This window comes from Delphinus delphis, chromosome 20 (genome assembly GCF_949987515.2).
Source record: "Delphinus delphis chromosome 20, mDelDel1.2, whole genome shotgun sequence".
Classification (NCBI taxonomy): Eukaryota; Metazoa; Chordata; class Mammalia; order Artiodactyla; family Delphinidae; genus Delphinus; species Delphinus delphis.
This window is the reverse complement of record NC_082702.1, coordinates 31,802,511-31,826,381: the sequence shown is the minus strand read 5'-3', so window position 1 is coordinate 31,826,381 and position 23,871 is coordinate 31,802,511. Positions and strand designations below refer to the sequence as shown.

General features: G+C 55.0%; 1 protein-coding gene across 1 annotated transcript in view; it reads right to left on the bottom strand.

Moving 5' to 3' along the window:
- CPNE2 (copine 2) overlaps window positions 1–23,871 on the bottom strand; it is a 52,287-nt gene that overhangs the window by 1,475 nt on the left and 26,941 nt on the right. Inside the window, exons 5-15 of the mRNA XM_060000244.1 lie at window positions 23,335–23,406; window positions 22,147–22,230; window positions 21,768–21,857; window positions 20,701–20,799; window positions 20,091–20,177; window positions 18,031–18,090; window positions 16,624–16,757; window positions 14,442–14,496; window positions 9,591–9,642; window positions 8,023–8,156; window positions 557–793 (exon numbers count right to left, since the gene is read on the bottom strand). Of these exons, the coding sequence (XP_059856227.1) occupies window positions 557–793; window positions 8,023–8,156; window positions 9,591–9,642; window positions 14,442–14,496; window positions 16,624–16,757; window positions 18,031–18,090; window positions 20,091–20,177; window positions 20,701–20,799; window positions 21,768–21,857; window positions 22,147–22,230; window positions 23,335–23,406 (1,104 nt within the window). The remainder of the gene's footprint in view (window positions 1–556; window positions 794–8,022; window positions 8,157–9,590; window positions 9,643–14,441; window positions 14,497–16,623; window positions 16,758–18,030; window positions 18,091–20,090; window positions 20,178–20,700; window positions 20,800–21,767; window positions 21,858–22,146; window positions 22,231–23,334; window positions 23,407–23,871) is intronic.

Here is a 23,871-nt window from a genome sequence, read left to right as displayed (position 1 = left end):
TGTAAGCAGACCTGGGTCACCTGCAGATAGGACCAGAGCCACCTCCAGGAGCAAGGGAGGCCACCAGTTCCTCCTAGAGCGGCCCTCAGGGAGAGGAGGCCATCCTAAGATGGGCCCTGTTTTCCACCTGAAGAGAGGCGGCTGGCGAGGTTTGATTTCCTGGAAAGCCCCTCACGCCTCTGGGCCTTACTCTCATCTCTTTCTACTGGAGTGCTTTCCCCCGCATGGATGACGCCGACTTCTGATTCAGGTTTAGAGGGCAGGTCCTCCGGGAACCCCTGTCCTGGAGCCCCAGTCTGGACTGGGCACTACTCCCTTGAGTTCTGTCAGCTTGCTGAAGCAAGTGCTCATGCAACTGTCATATGGCCTCACCTGGGGGCAGGGCCTTGCATGGTGCCAGGCGGGTAGTAGGCTCTCAGGAGGTACGTAGTCAACAGAGCTGAGGGTAGAGGAGCCTAGGATTGGGCAGACAATCCCAGTGCCTTCATTCTGGATTATTAAGTATGGTTGCTGGGGTCCTGTAACCTCCTCCTCCCCAGCCCGGGCCCACACTCACGTTGCGGAATTCTCGAAAGGGCACGAACTGCACGATATCGCGAGCTGCCTCCTCCCCTGTGTGGGAGCGCAGCGTGCGGTTGTCCCCGTCCAGGAACTCCATGGCAGCGAAGTCGGCGTTACCCACGCCCACGATGATGATGGACATGGGCAGCTTGGAGGCCTGCACCACGGCGTGCCGCGTCTCCTCCATGTCGCTGATGACACCGTCCGTGATGATAAGGAGGATGAAGTATTGCTGTGGAGGGGGTCAACAGGCGCTCAGCACAGCCCTCGGCCCCTGGCCACCCTTCCCCTCCGTCCTTTCCCAATCGCCCCAAACCCTCTGACCCCTGGGAGGAAGGTGGCTCATCTCCCCGAGCTGTTGCTGAACCCTAGCCGCCTCCCTAGGCAGCCACCTCTCAGTGCTTGGGCCCTGTAGGCCTCTCCTCCGTCACAGCTGGAAGCACAAACTGCTCTCTTCCTCCTGCCCTGTGTAATGTCAGACTCCCCAGCTTGGGGGTTTGAGAGCCCCAGACTCCAGGCCTGGCTCTGACAGTGGCTACACCGTGGGACTCTGGGCAACTGACTCAACTCGCCGTGCCTCAGTTCCTTCGTCTGCAAAGTGGGAATTCCTGAACCTCTCAGAGAGACCACGCTGGCTCGGTAATCGACAGCTGCATCTGTGGCAGAGTGAGGCCCACGGCTGGTGAGGAATATGCATTCTGGCTTGTGGACTCTGGGAGCAGCCTCCCCTTCTCTGCTCCACCTTCACGTGAACACCTGTGATGCTGCTCGTTCCCCATTACCACAGCCGGCCTCAGAGACCCCTTGCAGGAGCTAAGCAGATCATCTAGGTCAGTGCTTCTGGGATTGTGGGACTCTGCTGGCAACAAGCAGAGCTGGAGGCACACCCCAGACACAGCATCAGTCACAGTGGAAAGGGTATTGGTTTTTTTTTTTTTTTTAAAGAAGATGTTGGGGCTAGGAGTTTATTTACTTATTTATTTTTGCTGTGTTGGGTCTTCGTTTCTGTGCGAGAGCTTTCTCTAGTTGCAGCGAGCGGGGGCCACTCTTCATCGCGGTGCGCGGGCCTCTCACTGTCGCGGCCTCTCTTGTTGCAGAGCACAGGCTCCAGATGCGCAAGTTCAGTAATTGTGGCTCACGGGCCCAGCTGCTCCATGGCATGTGGGGTCTTCCCGGACCAGGGCTCGAACCCGTGTCCCCTGCATTAGCAGGCAGATTCTCAAACACTACGCCACCAGGGAAGCCCAGGGTATTGGTTTTGCAGTGGTCTTTGAATTCTACAAACTGCACCCAGGAGGCAGTCTCAGTTTGGTGCTTATGTGTCCCTCTTGCTAACCTTCCTTATTAAAAAAAGAGAGAAAAGGCAGGAAGCTCAGAGCTCCAGGGACAGCAGTCTCTAGGTAGACTTTGACACCACTCTGCAGCCTGGTGTATTTATTTTTACGGTTACTCTCTATGGCAAGTGGTAAGTAACTTTTCCCTTAGAGTGGGTTATAGTTTCTTTATAAAATTATTTACATGAAAAAAATATGAATAATTAGTGTAGGTGACAGGTGGCCATAGCATAGACTGGAGGTGGGGAGTGAGTGAATGAAGTTCAGGAAATCTCACTGGATGATCTCACTGGAAGCCCCAGCATTCCTAGCTGCCTAAGACCTCATTTTCAACTTGGCTCTGTGCTTAGCATCCTCTGGCCCCTTTTGGGGAACTCAGTTTTCCCCATACATAAGATGAACAGAAAAGCCCTTGTGGCCCTAATGTTCTCTGTTTGGGGCTTCTGCCTTCTCTTCTGACCCTTCTGATTCTCAGGAGAGGAAACGGGGACCCAGACTAGTCAAGGTCATGGAGCTAAAAAGGGCAGAACCAAGCTAGCCCCCAAGTCATCATTTGGCCACCTTCTCACCCAGCAAAGCCATTTGCGCCCTGGGAAACATACAGAGACCACATGTTCAGCCATCGAGGATGCCTAGCTCTCCTGCCTATCCCCCAAGCACAACCTGAAAGGAATGAACCATGTGGAGGTACGAATGCCACCATCCTAACCCCCAACCCTCGACAGCAGTAGTCCAACTCCTCCTGAACAGTACCTTTAAGAGGCCGAAAGCTTGGCTGGGGATGGATATCTGTTGCTATGGAGATGGCAGCCCGAATTCCTGTAGTGGAGGGCTGCTGCTGCCAGTCCCCATTCCTGGGGTTGAGGGGCACCTCATAAGCTCATCCAGACCCTTGTCCCCTCATAGCCCACCATCATTCTAGCCAGCACCCCTTCCCTAAGTGGCCCTCTAACCCCACTTAGAGGGCCCCATCCCACCAAAAATAGTCCATGGCTGTATTTCTGGGGCACCTAGGCTGGCAGGAGGGAAGAAGGCATTGAGAGGCCTAGCAATGAGGACAGAAAAGAATACTTGGCCTTGGGTGACAGGCCTCACCACTCGGGGTGGGACTGGTCTCCAAGCCCCCTCCAGCTCCGATGGCTGTCTCCCACCCTCCTCCCCACATGGCCCTCTTGGCTCTCCCTTTCCACCAGCCACGTGTCTACATTAGGAGACTTGGAGCACGCAGGCCGAGGCCTCCCTCACAGCCTTGGAGCCTTCTTCCCCACGGCCTGGGTTCCTGCAGAACAGTAGGCACCAACTGAAAAGGTGAGTCACGGTGGTGGTGACTACACATGCTCCGTGTCATCCTCACGCTGGGATTCTCCTTTTGGAGGTTGGGGAGACAGGCTTAGGCTGAGAGAGGTTCAGTGACTTGCTCAAGGACTCACAGCCAGGAATGGCACAGCTGAGATTCAAGCCCAAGCCTTAACTCCAAAGTTAGGGCTCTTTCCACAATGGCAGCAGTGGCCAGTAGCTGTCTCTCCAATAGTGGGGCCTGGCAGGGAGAAGCGAAGTGCCACTGACAAGTCCTAGGCTTCATGCCCATCCCAGGCAAAAATGAGGTTGTCCAGTAGCCTCTAAGGTCTACTGCAACCCTAGGGGTCCATGATCCCATCCCCAAGACAGAGGGGAGGTGGCGGTGGGGGGGGGGGGCTGTGGAAGGGGAGAAAAGGGTGGAATCAGGCAGGAGGAGGTGGGAAGAGCCTCTGCTGTCCCCATGCATAGTCCTGGTCTACCCTACCCCAAGCTTTCCCACCTCCATGCCTTTCCTGGTTTACTTTCTTCTGCCTGGCGTACCCTCCCCAGCCACAGCTCCAAGACCTCTCTGAGCGTCTACTCCTCCATCCCGAGTGGATGTGAGGGCTCCCCCAAGCCCCCCAAATTTCCAACACATTTCAAGGACAGAGTATCTCTAGCATTTACCCAAGAGGTTCTTCAGGCTTCTAGGGCTGTAAATAGCCACTTCCCCTAATGCATTTAACATGTGATTTGATTTATAAGAAACTGACTTGACCACAACAGTTCCAGGCAGAGTCCGGGGAAGCTGCACTCATCTCTAGCTTATTTCTGAGAAGTTGGCTGCTGAGGGCCTTGGGGAGTGGAGGGAAATTTCCAGGGTGCTGGCTGCTTCCCAGTTCCCCCTCCACTATGGCACCAGGTGCCTAGGTAGCCAACTATCAATGGGCCATGGATGGGAAGGCCCAAGTCACATGGGTCAGAGCAGAGGGAAGGATGAGGCCCCACAGTAGGAGTCCCCTGGTACCACCCAACCTCTTAATACCTTTCAGTGACTCCCCACTGCCCTTAAGAGAAAATCCAGATTCCTTACTGGCTTCAAAGGCATTTGTGGGAGCTGGCCTACCTTCTCAACCTCATCCACCCCCACCCACCCCTCTTACATCACACTCCTTCCCTTAGTTACACCACACACCATGCCTCCAAGCCTTTGCCTATGCTGTTCCCTCTGCCCGGGACACTCCACACATGCACACGCACACACATACACACCCTTTATGAGACTAACTCTTAAGCATCCTCCAAGTCTCAGCTTGGACATCACTTTTCCAGGAAGCCTGCCCTGAGCCCTCTGTCGGGTTAGATGCCACCTTCATAATACTATAATTCTGTCATCACAGTTTTAATTGGCTGGCATCACAGCTGCTGTTCCTGGCCTGGCTCCCCACAAGACCACAGGTCCTGGAAGGGCAGAGGCTCTGGCTTGCGCATCATGGTCTCCCCAGTGCTGCAGAGAAACATACGCGGTAGAGATGAGCTGCGTGAATGAATGGGAGAACACAGGCCTGCCTTTCCACCATCTGCTCTTGATTTCCTGTGCGTGGGTGTGCATGCATGCTCGTGTGTGGGGGACAGGGAGGATGAAGCCACACAAGTAGCTGTATGAAAGCATCAGGTAATGCACAAATTATTTCCTTTTGCCTTAGGCCTACATGGGCTCAGCATCACCAAATGCCGGCCCAAGAGGTGTCCTAAGAAGATTCATCTGCTCACGTTTATTAGGTGCTATTGTGTGCCAGGCGCTGTGCTGAGCAATTTGGATGCCGAGCTGGTTGAATCCTTGCAGTGCTTCTATTAGGCAGGTACTGTTCCATCATCCTCATTGTACAGGTGAGAAAACTGAAGTTCAGAGAGCTTAATAAGCGACCTGCTCTGGGTCACACAGTCAGGAAGTGCGGGAGCTGGGGTCTGAACCAGGTCGATGGGCCTCCAAACCTTGAGGCATCCCCACCTTCAGTGCACGGTGAGATGGACGGAGTAAAGGCAGGAGGTAGAGAATTATCTGTATCTTCTTGGACATCAGAGTAGGAGAGGCTAGTAGAGACCCCTGGCTCGCCTCCTGCAGCCCAGAGATGCTGGCCAAAAGTCACACAGCTGGGGTGGGTAACAGCGCTTCCCCAGTGTGAGGGAGCCAGGGAAGGCTGCCTCCTCAGGTTGGGAGGACCTGGTCATGACGAAAGCGGCTGGGGTACTGTGAGGATTAGGACTTGTTCACAGAAAGGGCCCAGTTCTTCCCTCTAGAGGGCCCTCAGCAGCTGTTCCCCAGAATGCAAAGACACCTTCCTGGTGGTCCCCAGGGCCCAAGCCCCTCCCCTAGGATCCAGCAGACACAGGCCCCTTCTCCCCAGGACCTCATCTCCTGCCCAGTCCTGCCCCTGCCTGGCAGGTGAAAGAGCCTGAGAGGAACACTGGCCTTCATTCCTGCTCCGCCCCTTTTTTTTCCCTTAAACAAGAATGCAGGCTAAACAAGAATGCAGGCCTTTCTTCCATCCCTCTGAAAGCTGGTTCAGGCAGATAAGTCTGGGCGGGACAATGGCCTGGCTGGCTTAGGCATCCAAAGGGTGTGCAAGCTGAGGGGCTACCCCTCACTCTGCCCCCTCCATCCAGCTCTAGCCCAGCACCCCAGGAATTTAAAAACACCACTCCCAGGTCCTCCCCACTTGTCCCAGTTCATAAAGGAAATAGGCTCAGGGCAGGAAGGGACTTGTCTCAGGCCCTCAGCTGCCATCACCAAGACCAGGACTAGAGCAAGTCACACTCCCTGAAGCAGAAACGACCAGGACCATCTTCAGTCTGACATCGTGCACTGACCTCCATCACTAGCATCTGCCATCCCCTCTGCCTGGGGGGCTCTTCCCAGAATGCTCTGCCACCTGTCCTTCCTCATCCTCAGGTCTCTTTGGGTGCCAGCTGTTGTGTTATCACATTTAATCCTAACAAACACCACCTCCTTAAGGTAGGTCCTATTAGTATTCCTATGGTACAAACAAGGCTCAGAGAGGGTAAGTTTACCCAGGTCACCCAGTGAGGGATGGGCAGGGGCTGGATTCAAACCCTGGCAGGCTGACCCCAGGACCCCCTTTCCCACAGACCCTCTGCTGCCTCCCAGACAGACCACACATACTGCTGTCCTGCCCTCCCCAGGCTGGCCCTGGTGTCCTCCTCTCTTTCTCATAACCTCCCCTTCTTTTATCTTTGCCTCCATCTTCGGGAAGGCAACCTCTACCTCAGTGACTGAGCAGGTGCCTCCCTCCTCTGGGCAGTCCCAATGGGACCAGGTTCCTTTCCTTCTGAGAGAGGCCCTGGCTGAGTCACCTCGTCCCAGCTCCTCGCACAGTGCACAGCACACAAAAGGGGCCAACTTAAATCCATCCGTTCCCAGAACACGAGCATCTGCCACAGCATGGGCCACCAAGTAGATGACGGACAACACTGTGGGGCTGAGAGGCCAACCAGGGAGACACCCAGTAGACAGAAACGTGGAGTATGTGAAGGAAATGTTGCCACCGTCAACAGAGTCCAGACGGGAATAAACAGAGAAGGCAGGAGATAGGTTTCAGGTGGGTGGGCAAGGAAGGCTGCAGGGAGGTGGCGTTTGAGGGACACTGAGGGATGGGACAGAGCAAGCCAGGGAGAGAGGAGAAGAACCTCCAAGCAGAAGAGACGGCAGAACAAAGGATCTGCTGGGAGACAAGCTTGGTGTCTTTGAGGAATAGGAACAAGGTCAGTGGTGGAATGGTCACAAGTAAAGGAAGGGGTGTGGGGTTGCGGGAAGGAGAGGCCAGGAGGGGGTAGGATCTGATGTGCACAGTTAAAGGACCCTCTAGCAGGAGCATGGATAGGAGGGGTGAGGGGACGGCCGTGGTGTCCAATGAGAGATGACAGTGGCCGTGGTAATGGGGAAGCGAGCGAGTTGAGGATAGTATTTTGGAGGCAGAGTGAAAAGGACAGTCAGGAAAGGACTTCAGCACTTGTGCAGCAACCCTTTCCTTCCAGGGGAGGAGGAAGCCCACACAGGGGCAGAGGCTGTGGCGGTGGCTCGGGGGCCTGGTCAGGTGGGAGTTGGACCCACGTCCCAGCCCGGGCTCCACCACCCTAGGGCTGGGTGCTGGGTTCCCAGACTTGGCTCAGCTCCTCGGGGCCGTAGCCCTAGGGCAGGGGCTGGTGGATGGCAGGCGAGGTGGGCAAGGTGACCCTTGGTGACTCCAGCACTGGGCCTGGAGCTAGGTGCAGGGAGAGGACCTGGGATGCAGCTGCCCAGGATGGCCGTTTGCCATATATTCCAGATGCCACACAGCAGCCCTGGCAGCCTCAGGCTTGAGCCTCGTCACTGAGCGCCGGACCCGGGCCAGACGGTTCCAAACCCTTCAGCGTGAGGTGGCGGCTGCTCTAATGGGAACTGGGTGGCCCAGAGGGTCAGCCTGAGGGCTGCAGGGACTGCAGTCTCCGGGTTTCCCTCTGCCTGGAGGCACTTCCCATTAATCACAGCCCCTATTTCCTACTAAGCACCGAACGGATGGAATTGCTGTCTGTCCTGGAGTCTGTGCTCCAGGAATCCAGAACCAGTCAAGTTGAGCTGCTTTCAACCCCCTTCCCATCCCTGCTAGTAAACTAAGGTGGAGAGGCCGGGGCTCACCTAGGATTTTAGAACAAGGGGAGGCAGAACATCCAGCTCGCCAGCCAGCCCCACGGGTGGGTAGGGTAGGAAGGACAGACCTCCATCTGGCAGGGAAGGCCCAGCCTGTGCCAGCCCTATCCTGCACGTCCACGCCAGTGATCACCTACTCACCATGGCTGTCTGCTGCTGCGTGGCTTGGGCCGCAAACCGGGCCACGTGGTTGACGATAGGAGAGAAATTGGTGGGACCGTAGAAGCGGATGTGGGGCAGGCAAGCCGAATATGCCTGGGCGATGCCGTCCACGCCTGCCTCGGGGAGAAGACTCTGGATCAGCCAGGTCCTCCCTGACCCTGCACCCACTCTCATCCCAATTGCTGCCCACCCCAAATGCCTCCTGCCGTGGCCAGTCTGGGCCCTGTGGTACTGGAAGCTCCGGAGGGCAGGGCCAGAGTGGTGTAAAGAGCCCTGAACGTGGAGTCTGACCTTAGTTCCAATTCCTGCCTTTACCACTTCTTAGCTGTGGGATCTGGGGGAAGTTATTTAAGCCTGTTTCCTTGTCTGTCAAGGAGACTAGTAATCTACACCCTCGGGAAGCTGGCAGGAGGGTGTCCAGCAGGCTCCTCCCAGCGAAGGCACGGGCAGAACCTGCGGTAATACTTTGGGGTCACAGGGAGCCACCTGGAGGTCCATTCTGGACACGCTATGGCTTCTCAGGGTTGCTGGGGGAACTGAGATGCTTGCACAGCTCTGCAGACAGTAGGTGCTCTGTAAATAGCTACTGTTACAAGGCTAAGAATACCCCCCTGCTCTGCTGTCCTGTCCAGAAGGCCTCTGGCCAGAGATGAGGTTGACGAATCTGAACTTGGATAAAACATCTCGGCAGACCTACTCCAAACCAGACAGGCCCCAGCAGGAGGACAGGGCCACGCTTTCAGCCAACAGAGGCCCATGGCTTCTGAGTTACAGCATCATCCCCATCATGGTGACTTGATGCATTTCCCTTCCAAGTACAAACCTGACCCAGCTTCAGGGATTCCCAGGGAAGGTAGATGCTACGCCCAAGGCAAGTCCTAGGCTGAAAGCTCTCATGGTGTCAGGAACCACCCTCTTCCATACCCACCTGGGAGCCCCTTCTCTTTCACTGCTTCTTAACTGACTCTGGGAGGCTCAGAAGTCCTCTTAGGCCTGGGGCAGGGAGAGCACAGACACCACGTACGCTGCCTGCCCCTCCCTCTTGCCCAGCACCCCTGCCCAGGCCATGCTCAATCCTTAGGTGCCAAGGCTCCCTGTGGAAGGTGGGGAAACGGTGGGGCAGGACAAGAATGGGCCCTCCCAGTGAGGGCAGAAGGGAGGTGAGAGGCAGGTGTGTAATTTGCTGCTCTCACCTCCTCCTGGTCTACACAGGGCTTTATGCCAGCACTTCCCTTAATTCTCACCTGACCACCCAGTGAGGTGAGCTGCCCTGGTATCACACCTCCTTGAGGGAGGTGAGGAGGCAGAGGCCCAGTGGGGTGCAGTGATCTCTCCGAGGTCACACAGCCAGAAAAGGGCAGCAGCTGGCCTTGAATCCAGGGCCACCTGACTCCAAATTCCAGCTTCTCCCCATCTGCCACACTGAGCAAGTGCAAGGGGAGGGGAGAGAAAAGAACAGAAACCACTACTCCTCCCCCGCATCTGCCCAGGGAGATGGCCAGGCCTGGCGTAAACCCAGGGCAGATGCAGGTGGGCTTGACACTCACCTGAGCAGAAGGGGTTGGTGGGGTTAAAGTTGATGGCAAACTCATGGGAGACCTGAAATGCAGAGAAAATGATGAGCTGAAAGCCTCCTGGCCCAAACCTGGGCCCAGGCCCACCTGCTGCCAGGCAAGGCTCCCTCTGAGGGAACCTGGCTCTTTGCCACCCTGACTCCAGGTCAAGGCTACTGATACCCCTGCATCTGCTTTCACCTCCACTGCTGGGTCTGACCCACAGACAGGCCTAACCACCCTCAGTAACAGAAGAAACAGAAACTTCCACACCACCCCAATCTCTTCCGGGGGGTCAGGGCTGTCTATGCCTCCTCGCCCCCACTATAAGAGTCCCTAGGGACTTCCCTGGTGGTGCGGTGGTTGAGAATCCGCCTGCCAATGCAGGGGACTCGGGTTCAAGCCCTGGTCCGGGAAGATCCCACATTCCGCGGAGCAACTAAGCCCCTGAGCCACAACTACTGAGCCTGCGCTCTAGAGCCCGAAAGCCACAACTATTGAGCCCACGTGCCACAACTACTGAAGCCCGCGCGCCTAGAGCTCAACAAGAGAAGCCACTGCAACGAGAAGCATGCGCACTGCAACAAAGAGTAGTCCCCACTCACCGCAACTAGAGAAAGCCCACGGGCAGCAACGAAGACCCAAAGCAGCCGGGGGGAAAAGAAAGAGTCCTTGAGTAGGGTGGAGATGCATCTGAGGGTGGCGGGTTCAAGGAGCAGTTGGAGTGCTCCCTCATCACCTGCTTTTACTGTGGTGGGGCTATAACTAGAGTTCCACTTCTTCAGGCTTTGAGTGCTTTCCCCCACCCTACTAATAAGCACGAGTGCTTGGAAGGGGGCCCACCTTATGCCAGCGAGCCAAACTGGGGCTTAGCTGACAACCCACTTACAGCTGGACTGGGGGATCAGGAAGCATAATGGGGCCAGAAGGGCAGGGAATAGAGAGCCCTGTCCCAGTTCCTACAGACCCAGCCCCTAGCCCGGGGGCATCATCAGAGGCTGACCCTGCACACTCCCGGATGCCGCTGGCCTACAGAGGGACTGATAAACTAGACCCCATTCAGGACTGTGGGTCAGACTTCAGTGGCTGCAGAACCCAGGGCCTCAGGAGAGGCCAGAGCTCAGATGGTAGGACCATCCTCCCTCCCTCCCCTGCTGCCTCCGTCAAAACCCCCACTTGGCCCCTTCCCTGTGAACTGTGTGCCACAGTCTACGTTCAGGGCTTTGCTAGCATCCCCTCACTCCTTCCTTGCAACAATCCAACAGACAAAGGCCTGGTATTACTCCCTTTTTCTGATGTAAAACCAAGACAGAATGGACCAGAATGTTCCCCCATTTACTGAAGGGGAGAGTTGGGACTAGAACTGAAATCAGGCTGCCTCCTGAGCTCACAATCCATAAACCCACTAACCCGAGAAGGTGTTCCTCCCCTGAGGAGTTTAAATGGGAGGGTCAAGAGATGTCCAGTGGGGAGGGACCCCCACCCTCGGAGGCTGGAGGAGCGCTCCAGTCCAGGCGCAAATCCCAGGCAGACGCTTTAGCTCCGAGACACTGCAGAGGGGTGCTGGGAGGCCCTACCGAGCCCGACATCCGCATTTTACAAGTAAACTGACTGAGGCGCAGAGAGGGGAAGTCAGGTGCTGAGGCCACACAGAAGAACAGACCTGAGGCCCAGGTCCCTCAAACCTGGTAAAGGGGTTGGGCCGCTGACCTTGGGGAGCCCTTCTGGGCCAAGACGGGAAGGACTCAGCAGAGGAATTCACCCCATCACTGCCCTGTGCCTGGCAGCCTGAGAAGACTCCTACCTGTTCAGGGGAATGGGCTTTTCTGTTCTTTGCTCCCTCAGCCCTAAGTGCTTGACATGGAGCCATTCCCCTGATGCCCCTCTTGGGCCCTGTTCCTACCCAGGGGCCCTCTTCACCCTGTCCCCAGCCCAGGCTCCAGGTGTGGGGGCTGGAGGTCCTTGTTGCCATGGAAACTTCATGAGCCTCTATAGTGACTAAGAGGGGGGCTTGTACAGAGGGGGCTGAGAGAGGAAAATGGTTGCCAGGGAAACAGGCCTCCCTTGGGCCAACAACTTCCTGCAAAATCAGATTTTAGGAGATTTTACAGACCAAGGGGGAAAAGCCCCCTCCTGATAGGGATGGATTAATATTCTGTTTTCTCAGCCACCCAAATTCTAACTTCTCCATTTTTTTCCCTCTATTAAGGGGAGAGTGGGGCCTGGTGGTCAAGTGGGTGGGGCTGTGGGAGGTTACCCATCTACCCTGGAGGCCTCCCAAGTCATCTACTCCACCCAGCAGCTCCACTTCACAGGTGGAAAAACTGAGGTTCAGAGGGGGCCAAGGAATGCCCAGGTCACACGAGTGAGCCACAGCAGAGCCGGGACCAGATCTGGGGGACAGGAGTTCACGTTGTCTGTAGCAGCCCAGCCCCCTCCCACACTTGCTGCCCTAGTTTGCCCGAGAAATGCCAGCAAACACGACAAGCTTCCTGGAGGCCACCCCAAGCCGATTAGGGGCCCCTGGGGACTGGCCAGCCACAGGTCTTTGCCCTGGGACTCCCTGCTGCCTTCTGACGATCAATGGTCCCGTTCACCCCACCTGGCCAGGCCCAGCCCATGGTCTTGAGTTACTTAAGAGGCTGTTCCCTCTGGTCCTGGCAGGGCAGTAGATGGTGGCATGGAGAGAGTCGAAGGGATCTCAGAGTGACCATCCTCTCTGAGCCTCAGTTTTCCCATCTATAAAGTGGGGAGAGTTATAAACTGTGCTCCTCTCCACCCCAGACCTTGTGCAGGCCTGTCCTTCAGCCTGATCCCTCTCTTCATCTGACCAACTCTGGCTCATTTTGAAAGGCCAATGTTTCCTGAGTCCCTCAGCCACTACCCAGGTCAGGGGTCCTCTTGGGGCTCACCTGGACCAGGCCCAGGGAGGGACTGAGGTCCTGAGGGCAGGCAGCTGAGTGGCACGCTCCTTCCAACTTCCCACACTCAGAGAAACAACACCTCTGCCTGCTCAGGCCCCTGGGCCCCAAATTTACTGTCAACAATCATGTACTGCATGCCTGGAGCCAGACACAGCAAGAAGGAGACCAAGTGCCCTCCCTGAGACAATGAGCAAATCAACACATACAAAGTGACCACAAAGTTCCGAGGCAGGGAGGAGGGGCCCCACGTGCGCACGCTCAAGGTAGTCCTTCTAGAGGAAATGATCTCTCGGCTAAGCAGCAGCAATGGGAAGTCAGTGAAAGGGGGCAAAAGGCCAGGGGAAGACCACATGCAAAGACCCTGAGGTAGGAACGAACAGAAGAAGGTTCATGTGGCACGGCAAGGTGAGTTAGAATGAGAGGGAAGGTGAGGGGCCAGGTCTGGCCAGCTCCAGCAGCAGGGGGAGGTGGGATAGAGCATCTGCCCTTTCCAAGCCTCGTTCCAGCATCCCTCCTGGCACCACCGGGCACTCCAGCCTGGCCAAGCCCCAGCCTCCCCAGAATTGCCCTGTGACATTTCCAAGGAGGCTTTTGCACAAGAAAACATCTCATTCAGCCAGAGTTCTTTGGAAGCTGGCTGGTGTCCTAGCAACGAGATAGTGCTGGGCCTGGCTGCACCAGCCCGCCCTGCCCCCAGTGGCATCACCGTGTCTGCCCAGAGGCCCAGCTGTGGTCCCACAGGGTCCTGCCCCCTACCATACAATGGCCAGCAGGCCACAGAGCCACTCCCTGAAATTCTAGGTGAAAACTGCCCTCTCCGGAGAGGATGTGAGGGGAACGCTCACTCTGGAAACAGCATGTGGTACAGCAGGGCAGACAAGAGGGGCCGCTGGCTGACATACATGTAGATTGAGGAGTCCTCTATGCCCACAGCCCCAGGCTTATCAGAAGGGTAGCACATTCTGAGAACAGACATGGGAGTCCACCTGCCCAGATGGAATTCAGGCTCCCTGTTTTGAACGTAACCTTGGACAAGTCATTGAGCCTCTGTTTCTTCACCTGTAATGGACATTGTCCCTTCTCTCCATCCCTCCATCTTGCCCACCATCACCCCAGCCAGTCCCCACTCAGCAGCCAGAGTGAGCCTTCAAAAATGCCAATAACACCCCATGTAGACCCACCCATTGCTTGCTGCACGGCTGGCTCCCCACCTCTCCAGCCACATCTCTCCCCATCCCGCCCATCTTTCATGGAGAGTTCATCACGCCCACCTTCTTTCAGTTCTTCCAACTACCCTGCTCCCTCTGCCTCCCAGACTTTGCACAGGCTATTCTCTCTGCCCTGAACTCTACCTGCCACATCACCACCTCAAGTCACTCTGCGAACTCCTACTCTCCTTTACCCTCTTGGCTTAGACCTGACCTCCTCCAGGAAGCCTTCCTGATACCCCCAGGCCAGGTTGGGGCCCTCCTCTAGGGACTGCTGCCCCGTTCAGCACTGATGACACTGCCTGTCTTTAGGGCTGCCAGACAGTATACAGGATGCCCAGTTAAATTTGAATTTCAGATAAATAATGGATAATTTTTTAGTTTAAGTATGTCCCAGGCAATATTTAGGACATACTTAAACAACTTGTTTATATGAAATTCAAACTTAACTGGGTATCCTGTATTTTTATTTGCTAAATCTAGCATCTTCCCCACCTGACTGGGGTACCAGGGGACAGATATCATAACTTATTCCTTGTTCTAGCCCCACTGCCTGCACGAGGTTCAGGCTGAGAAATGCGTGTGGGTTTGGGGTAAACGCAGAGAAGGCAGGGCAGCTGGGCCATAGCCCAACCTTTCCAAAGCAGATCCCAGAGAGGCCATACATGCAAATCCCATCTCAGCCAAAAGGAAAACAGTCTGGCTTCACTTACCTTCCAGTCTGGGGGTAACTGCGCCCCAAAGCCAAGAGCTGGAAACATCTTATCACTAATCAGAGAAAGGAGAAAAAAATACTATGAGACAACCAGACGGGGCCTCATCTACCCACGCTCACCCTCCCAACCCCCTACCCAGGGCTGGGCCCACTCTGCCTTGCATACCTCCACAGACAAAAAGAAAAAGCTCACCACCTCTAGAAAAAGCTCTGTTTGAATGATCTATTGAGCCCAAACCCACTTCTGGGTATCTGGTGAATAAAAGGCTTGACACCTATGGCAGACATTGCTAATCAACCACAGCACTCCTAACCATGGGCCTGAGTACAGCTTCTAGATCCTTCTCAAACGGGGACCTTGGCAATCACTAAACCACAGTCATGATGCAAGTGAAATGTACTGGCTGTTTCTTGACGTCCCTTTTATGGCTGGGAAAAATTCTAAAATGAGAACACTGGCTTGGCGTTCAAGACCCTTCATCATCTAGCCCAAGAGCCTAGTCTCATTTTCTACCTGCCCTCCCTCATTCCCCACTCCCCCAGCCCTGGCCACTGGCTACTCACTGTTCCCCAAACACACAGGGCATCTTCACGCTCCAACTTCAATCCTACTGCACCCCTTCTTGAACTACCTCTCCCAATCTGTTCCCTGTGGCAAACTCCTACTCATCCTCTAAGGCCCAATTCAAATGGCCCATTCTCTGTGGGTTTCCCTGAGACCCCAGGATGCCTCTCTCTTTGGTGCTCCCATAGCTCCTGTCTCACATGTAAACTGGTCTCTTGGAACCCCACTGATTTCTTCCCTATCTTCCTCCTCGAATGGGATCTCCCTGAGGGCAGGGACTGTATCTCATTTGTTCATTCATTCAACATGTATTTATTGAAGAATCCTCTGGCTGCTGTGTGGAGGACAAACTGTCAGGGACTAGGGCAGAAGCAGGAAGACCAGTGAGAAGGTTACTGAACCGCTCTGGGCAGGAGGTGATGGTGGCTCAAACAGGCTGGTAGCAGTAGGGGTGGGAGAAGAGGCTGGATTCAAGCATATTTTGAAAGGATTTCCTGAAGGAATGATGGGGGAGATGAGGGAAAGAAAGGAAGTGAAGGGTTTTCAGTGAGTGGTAGTGCCTCTCCCTGAGATGGGGAAGAGGGTAAGAGGGGTAGGGGTGGAGCAAGTGTCCAGTAACGCCTGAATGCCCATGAGAAGGCTCAGCAAAGGGGCTGAGTGGGTAGCTGCATACAAGGGTCTCTGGAGCAGCAACAGCAGGCTCCTCCACCCGACCACGCAGGTGGGGACTTCCACCTCCCCTGCTCTGCATGCCGTACCTCTCTTAATGTGGCCTGGGGTCACAGCCACCCCTTAGGCCCTGAGCCCCCTGGGAGTCAGAAGCTGCACCTTAGGCTGCCTCTCTCAAGGAGGCTGAAGTGCACACAGGATTCCTGAGCCTGCTCTTGTTCCTACCAAATTTGTGGGACCTGCTCCTTTCTCCCCTGCTCCCCATGTGTCCTCCTGGTCATTCCACACTCTGATCTGGAGGTCCAAACAAGCATCATCTGTGACAATGACATCACAACCCTCATGTGACTTCTGGATCCTCCAAGGCCCTCTTGACTTTGCATCTGGCCCAGCCTGTTGGTGGCCACACCCTCTACACAGCTTTCCCTGACTCTCCACTGTCCCCACCCCACCCAAAGATCTCCAGGAAGCGTGGTCATGGGAAGAGGATCCACACATGCTGGCTGCTCCTCTGAAGTTCCCAACAGGAGTGAGACTGTTAGACCATTAGGTGGCGGGTACAGGAATCAAAATGTCTGAGTTCCAGTTCCTTGATCTGGGTGACTTTGGATAAATTCTCTATCTACATCCTAGGCCTGTTTTCCCCCAGCTCTAACAGTGGAGGTTGCAGCAATAGCAAACAAATTTCATTTTCTATCCTGACTCATTTTCTTACTCGGTGTACCGTGTGGAGAAGGATCTCAGTATGGATCTGGGCTCAGTAAGTCAGAGATCAGCAGTTGATTAGCAATGTCTGCCACAGGTATGCACAGGTAACTGCATGCATGTCCTATGCTACTCATTCCTAGGTTTGATGATCTCTGGGTCCCTTCTCGCTTTGAAAAGCTGAACTTCCCAGGATGGATGGAGCCCAAGCTGACTAGTCAGAGTCCCTCCCCAAGCTTACCTGTCATAGTCCTGAATGATCTGCCCAACAGCCCAGATGGCTGACAAATATTCATTGGTGCCCATGGGGTTGATATAGTGCAAAGAGGAAGGGTCGAGGGGATTTCCATTGGAGGCTGTGAAGTCTATCCCAACCTGCAGAGTGGGGGAAAAGGCCACCCAGTGTGGTCAGAGACTCCAGCTCCCTATCTCACCTCCAGGGAACAGACAGGCTGATGGGACACAGGAAGCCCACTTCATCTCCCAGCCCTGACCCAACCTTCCAAAAGATGGTCCAAAACCTGGAAACTGTCTGACTGTATTACTCCTCTGGCTCTAATGCCGTCTGTGGCTCCCTGTTGCCCAAGCATAGTCTATTGCCCAGATGTGACACAAAGCCAACTTACAGCCCCAAATTCCTTTTCCCCCCTCACTGTCCCAACCCACACACTCATCTACTCCCATTTCGAGGCCTTTTTTCACTCTCTGCAGGGGAAGGGGGCTGTGGTGACCAGTGGGGTTACAGGTCAACAAGGCCAATCCTCTGCACCTCCTTATAGTCCTGCAGATGACTTCCAGCCCCCATGGGATCAGAAGCAGTGAAAGAGAGCAGGGAGGCTAGGTGGGAGGTGGGCAGAGTATGGGACCCTGGCAGGAGTTCTCCTCTGGGCTTGAGGCCCCCCTTCGGGTGAGGAACGGGAGAAGTCTATGGGGCATACACTCCAGGCCACCGGCAGAGTGACAATTCATTCTTCCAATGAGCATATACTGAGCAGGTGCTATGTGCCGGGCACTGAGTGATACACCAAGGGTGGAGGGAAAAAAAAAAACAGTGGCCCCGCACTCAGGACACTCACAGTTACTAGTTGCTAGTGGGACAGGGACAAGTGAAAAATACTTAAGAAAATTCAGAGTGGCGAGTGCCCTGAAGATAATAAAACAGGAGAAGTGACGAGGAACAGGAGGCATCAGGGGGAGGTGACCTCTGTGTCACAGCCTGCAGGATGGCAGGGCAGCAGCCGAGAAGGTTCTGGGGAAGAGCATTCCAGGCAGTGGGAACAGCAAATGCAAAGCCCCAAGACAGAGCAGAGCTTAGTGTTGGGGGAGGATCAGTGTGGACGGAGCTGAGTGAGCAAGGACGAGGGCATAGCAGATGAGGCAGGAAGGGAAGTGGGGAGGAATTTGGCTTTTTTTCCTTCTGAGGAAGTGTAACCAGTGACATTCTGAGGGCTGGGCAGCCAGGCCCTGACCTGCAGCTAAGCCCTGACTCAGGCCCATCCACCTATACCCTCTCCTCTGGCCAGACACACCCCTTGCCCTGGGGAGGATCCTTCCTGAAGTTTATCCCAAGTCCCTCCTGCTGCAATCATGGCCCAAGCCCTTAGGGAGGATCCTCACTGGGGTGGGCTGGGATGGGGGAGAGCCTTACAGTGAACATGAGCTGGCAGCCTCCCAGGATGTAGTCCAGGAAGGAGTAGTCCCGGTTTATCTGGAAGAAATCAGAGGGGTGAGTGGGCCCCTGCCCTGTACCTGAGGGCTCGCCTTCACTTGGCCACACTCCACAGATGACCTTTGGGGAGTTGTTGCTCTGTGCCCTGACAGGGGTCAAGGAGGCGGAAAAAGGCAGATGGACCTGATCTGATTACAACAAAACCCAAATCCCTCTATAACAAAGCACTCAGAGCAATGGTTACCAATAGGTGGGACACACACACACACACACACACACACACACGCATGATGAGTCCAGGCAGTGTCTCTCTCACACACACACACGCATGATGAGTCCAGGCAGTGTCTCTCTCTCTCTCTCTCTCACACACACACACACACACACACACGCATGATGAGTCCAGGCAGTGTGTCTCTCTCACACACACACACACACACACACACACACACACACACACACGATGAGTCCAGGCAGTGTCTCACACACACACGCATGATGAGTCCAGGCAGTGTCTCTCTCTCTCACATACACACACACGCATGATGAGTCCAGGCAGTGTCTCTCTCTCACACACACACACACACACACACACACGCATGAGTCCAGGCAGTGTCTCTCACACACACACACACACACACACACACACACGATGAGTCCAGGCAGTGTCTCTCTCACACACACACACACACACACACACATGCATGATGAGTCCAGGCAGTCTCACACACACACACACACATGCATGATGAGTCCAGGCAGTGTCTCTCTCACACACACACACGCATGATGAGTCCAGGCAGTGTCTCTCTCTCTCACACACACACACACACACACACACACACACACGCGTGATGAGTCCAGGCAGTGTCCCAGGGCCCAGTGTAGCCCTTACCAACCTCAACTTTGAACAGAGAGATGCCAGGCCTCTGGCTCAAGGCCTTCTGCTGTAAATTAATAATTAATAAAGCTGCTGAAACATGGTTTGTTTGGATGGTCTTTGCCTCCTTTTGGCAAAGGATACTGGCCTTCCAATTTTGGTGGCGTTAGAAAGGTTCCTTTCAAAATAAATGTATTTAAGTAAAAAAAGACACCAAAATGGGGGGAGGAGGGGCTGAATACAAAACATAAGAAGGCAGGTGGAAAAAATCATGAAGAGGGATGTGAATGACCCAAGTTTCAGAAATAAGGACCCGAAATCATGATGCTGCAACCTGCCAGCTTAACTTCTACAGGGCACTGCTACGTTGTGACCTCACTGAATGCTCACGTAAATCCTAGTCTCCAGACAAGGAAACTGAGGCCTGGGGTTGGCCAGCTGGTAGAGAGAGTGCCAGGACTTGGAACCTTCAGGCCCAGCATCCAGGGTCCTTGCTGCTCTGGCCTGGGCTGCCTTCCTTAACGTTCTACCTGATTCCAGCAGATACGTGGCCACCAGATATCCAGGGGGGCCTGGCCCCTGACCTCAGCCTGGCCACTGCCGGTGCAAACTTCATTGTCTTTGTGGACTTCAGTGGCCCCAGTTACACCACGGGCCAGTAACCTCAGCCCTCACTAGTGTCACTGCCAGAGCACAGGTCACCCTGGCCTGATATCCTCTGCCCCTCTGATGCTGAACATGCAATGGGCAAGCCTGGGAAGCAGTAACTCCCTATAGTTACGCTCCAACAAGGAAACCCTGGAAGGTCATCGCATGCCCTCCTTGACTTCCACAAAGGAATGTGATATGAGACTAACACTTTACATGCTTATCTTGTTAACCTTCCCATTCTCGCATGCCCTCCTTGACTTCCACAAAGGAATGTGATATGAGACTAACACTTTACATGCTTATCTTGTTAACCTTCCCATTCTATAGATGAGGAGACTGAGGCCCAGAGAGGTTAAGCTCAGGTCACAGTGCCAGGACATGGCAGAACCAGGATTTGAACCCAGGCCTTGCCGGCTCCAAACCCAACGCTCTGTCTCTTGTGCAGCGATATACCTCTGTGTGACCCCCAAACCGGGACTGTGCCCCATGCCCACCCATGCTGGCTCACCTTGCAGGAACGCAGGATAATGATGCCCGAGTTTTTATAGTTCTTCTTCTTCTTCTGCTTCTTGGGGTTGATACACTCAAACTCCCGCTGGGCAACACAGAAGAAAGAGGAGCTCAGCTTGGGGCTTCTGTGGGGACTGACCCTCTCCTGGGCCCCAGAATCTACTCCACAGGGGCAGCATGCCTCCTCCAGGAAGCCCCCCACCCCAGAAATGTTTCCTGCCACCTTAGGCTCATGCCAAGCTATATCTGCCCAAGGTCAGAAGACGTGCATCTGCCCTCCATCCCCAGACAACTCATCCATGTCATGTCCACTCATGCACCCAGAACTGTTGCCCAGAGCCTGGCTTCTCAGAGTTAAATAGACAGCTCCCCCAAGTACTCACTATGCACTAGGTACTTTACCTGTTTAATCTCATTTAATTCCCACTCTACTCTTCTGCCTCCACTTGACAGATGGGGAAACTGAGGCTCAGAGAGATTAAATGTCTTGCTCAAGGTCATAAGGCAGAGAGGTGGGATCTGGGCCCCAGTCTGCCTGATTCAAAAACCTGTGCCCCTTCCCCATCCCCTGCCGAGGTCCTGGGGTCACGCACATGTGCACATCTTACCGGGATGCCGTCACGAGCCTCACACATCTGTGACACCGAGGTCTGGAACTCACCGATGAAGTCATGGCCCCCGTCGTTGTCATAGTCATAGCACATAACCTGGAGTGGGTCCAGCGAGTCACCCCAGAGCTGCCCCACAGGAGGCACTCGCCAGCTCCTCTCAGCTCCCTGAGCAAATCCCATGCCTTTTTTGGGGGGTGGTACCTCCCTCTCCCCTCCAGATCTGACTATCTGGCTTGGGATGATGCCGGTAGCTCCTGAACCGCCTCCTGCAGGAAGCCTTCCATGATTGCCGGGAAAAGGAGAAAGGGTGCCCGCTCTAGTAATGGAGGCCATTCCCTCTGGAGCAGGAAGCTGCACACCTCACACACCTGACACTGGGCTGCTAATCTATCTTGGGTGGTGGCCCACCTGGCCTCATGGGCCATGGTCTGGAGTCCTCCCTAGACTGCTATTTTTTTCCTGAGATGGGCACAAAAAGTCCCAGCTTGATATGCTCTCTAACTTAGCTGGCATGACACTCCTAGAAGAAAGGCAGGAATTGTTGTACCCATTGTACTGATGGGTAAACTGAGGCCTTGAGTGGGAAGCACTTGCCCAAAGTCTCACAGTGGCAGTAGTAGACCCAGAACTAGACCCCAAGTTTCCTGGTGCCCTGCCTGGGGATCCCTATATGGTCTCAGGGCCTCACCCCACCTCGTCTGCTCTCAGACACGGCCCCTGAGGACTTAGGGCTTTCAGAGACTAGTAATCATCACCTTCATCACAGCAACAACACTTGGCTGTTTCCAAGGTGATTCTGCATTCATTATCCTAGCTAACAGCCCTCCGGAAAAAAAGAGCAGTCACTCTGTTCCCATTTGAGACAAGGGAATCACAGAGATGAGGGCCCTGCCCAGATCACTCAGAGGGTCAGGCAGACCTGGGACAAGGACTCAGGTCTCCTGCCCCTCCCCCCACAAGGGTTCTTTTTCCAGAGCTTTGCCAAGGCACCCCCAGGAAGCCTCAGGTAACCAGGAGGCCAGAGCTGGTAGGGTGGGCAGCAGGGTTCCCATAGCCCCCCTCACCTGAATGGGCTTCTCCACGTCCCCATCACACAGGGACACCAATGGCACAGTGAATGGCTTCCACACGGGGTCCAGAGTGTACTTGATCACCTGCAGGACAGTGAGAGGCAAGGGTGAACTCAGGCCCAGGGCCAGTACAGCTCTGGGGTGGGGCCAGCCCAATGGGACAGGGAGTGGCAAGGTGGAGAGACCCACAGCCATGCCTCTGGGGATGGAAGTGAGCATCCCTGTGATGGGGAGGGAACAAGTCCTTTAGGGGCCAGTTTGGGTTTTCCTGTGTACCGCAGGGCTGTGACTGCCTAGCCCCGTCCTGAGCTGTTGGGTGTGGCTGGACTACAGACCCACTGGCTCAGAGACCCCTGGAGCCCCACACACCCACCTCAGTCCTGTGGACCAGCATCCACTTGCCATCACCTCCTGGTTTATAAAACTCGAGAAATGGGTCTGACTTCCCAAAGAGGTCCTGGAGAAAGCGGAAGGATGTGGGTGAGGAAGGCATAATTCCACCGGATTCAGATGGGGTGGGGGTGTGGCCCCACTGCCTCCCACACCTGGCGTCAGGAGTGAGGGCTGTGGGCAGAGCCAGCCTGGCCCCTCTCCCCTCAGCCTCTGCAGGGCTCAGCAGACGCCCAGGGCAGTTGCAGCCCCCTGGGACCAAGCAGCAGCCCCGGGAGAAACTGCCCCATCCTGGGGTTACCAGAGCTTGGGCTCAGAGACCCTAAGACCTGGAGCCTGTAGACGTTACAATTCCAGCATCTTCAGTGGGGCAGGACGTCAAGAGGGAGATTGTTCCCAGGGCAGAGGGAGGCACCCAGCAGGATGGGATTTTAATTCATTTTAGTGGGATTCTGAAAAACTGAAACTATCCTAGCAGAAGAGTCCTTTAAAACTCCATTTATTTAAGCAAACATGGACTCTAAAGAGGCTATATTCAAGAGGGGGAGACATAAAATAAATGAGTAAGTAATACACATGAGGCAGCAATTAGTGTTAAGGAGACAAATAAAGGAGGAGGGGGCGGGATATCAGGGACCACTGCAATTTCAGGGAAGGCCTCACTAGGAGGTGACATGGAGGTGAGAGAGGGGCCTGTCATGAGAATATTCAGGGTAAAGAACATCCCAGGCAGAAAAGACAGCAAGTGCAAAGGTCCTGAGGCAGGACGGTGCCTGGTTTAATCCTAGGACAATGAAGAGGCTGATTTGGCTAAAACAGAATGAAAGTAGGGAATGCAGAAGGGGTGAGGTCAGGGAGTCGGGGGGAGCTGAGGACACATCAGGTGGGGTCCTGTAGGTTACTGTAAGGACCCTAGCATTTACACTACGTGGGATGGGGAGCCCCAACGAGTGGGTTTCCAGCCATGTCTTGAATATCTCTAAGTGATAGGAAACTCACTACCTCAGTGGTGAAGCAGTCCTAATTTGGGGTGGCAGGAGGGCCGTGTGCTATGGACTTGTCCCTGGAGGGGCAATGAAGGTGGTGGCCAGAACCCCCAGGCCACACAACCCCAGGGCTGGGGGAGGGTTCCTGCTCCTTGATGGAAAGCCCCCTCCCTTGCCTGCCTCACCTTCTTGTCCAGCTTCCTGCCCACCAGGCTCAGCGTGATGACCCGATTGTCTGAAAGCTCCTGGGCAGCAATCTGTAAGGCCAGAGGAACGTCGGGGGTCGGGGTCTGTCCTGAGACTCCCTCTGGCCTCCGTTCAGGCAGGCTGGACACAGGTTGCCCCAGGAGTCAATTCTCCAGGGCTAGGAGGGGAGTGGTGGGGAAGAGTAGTGCCAGGTGACCTGGGACGAGTCTCTCGTCTTCCTCAAACCTCAGTTTCTATCTTCTAGAAGATGGGGGTAATAACCCTTCTGGATATGAGGAATCAGAAAGTGACCCCAATGTGGCTCAAGAGATGGGCCATGAGATGGTGGGGGGGGGGGGATGAAGCAGGGACCAAACATGGAGGGTGGTCTTGAGCCCTAGAGAGAGGCTCTGGGCCAGCGAGCAGCCTGACAGACCCTCTCATGTCCCCACTGCAGATCCAGGGAGCACACACAACCACCTCAAAACACCAAGGTGTCGGAAATTCTAACAACTGCACTGTGCAGCCAGGGAAAC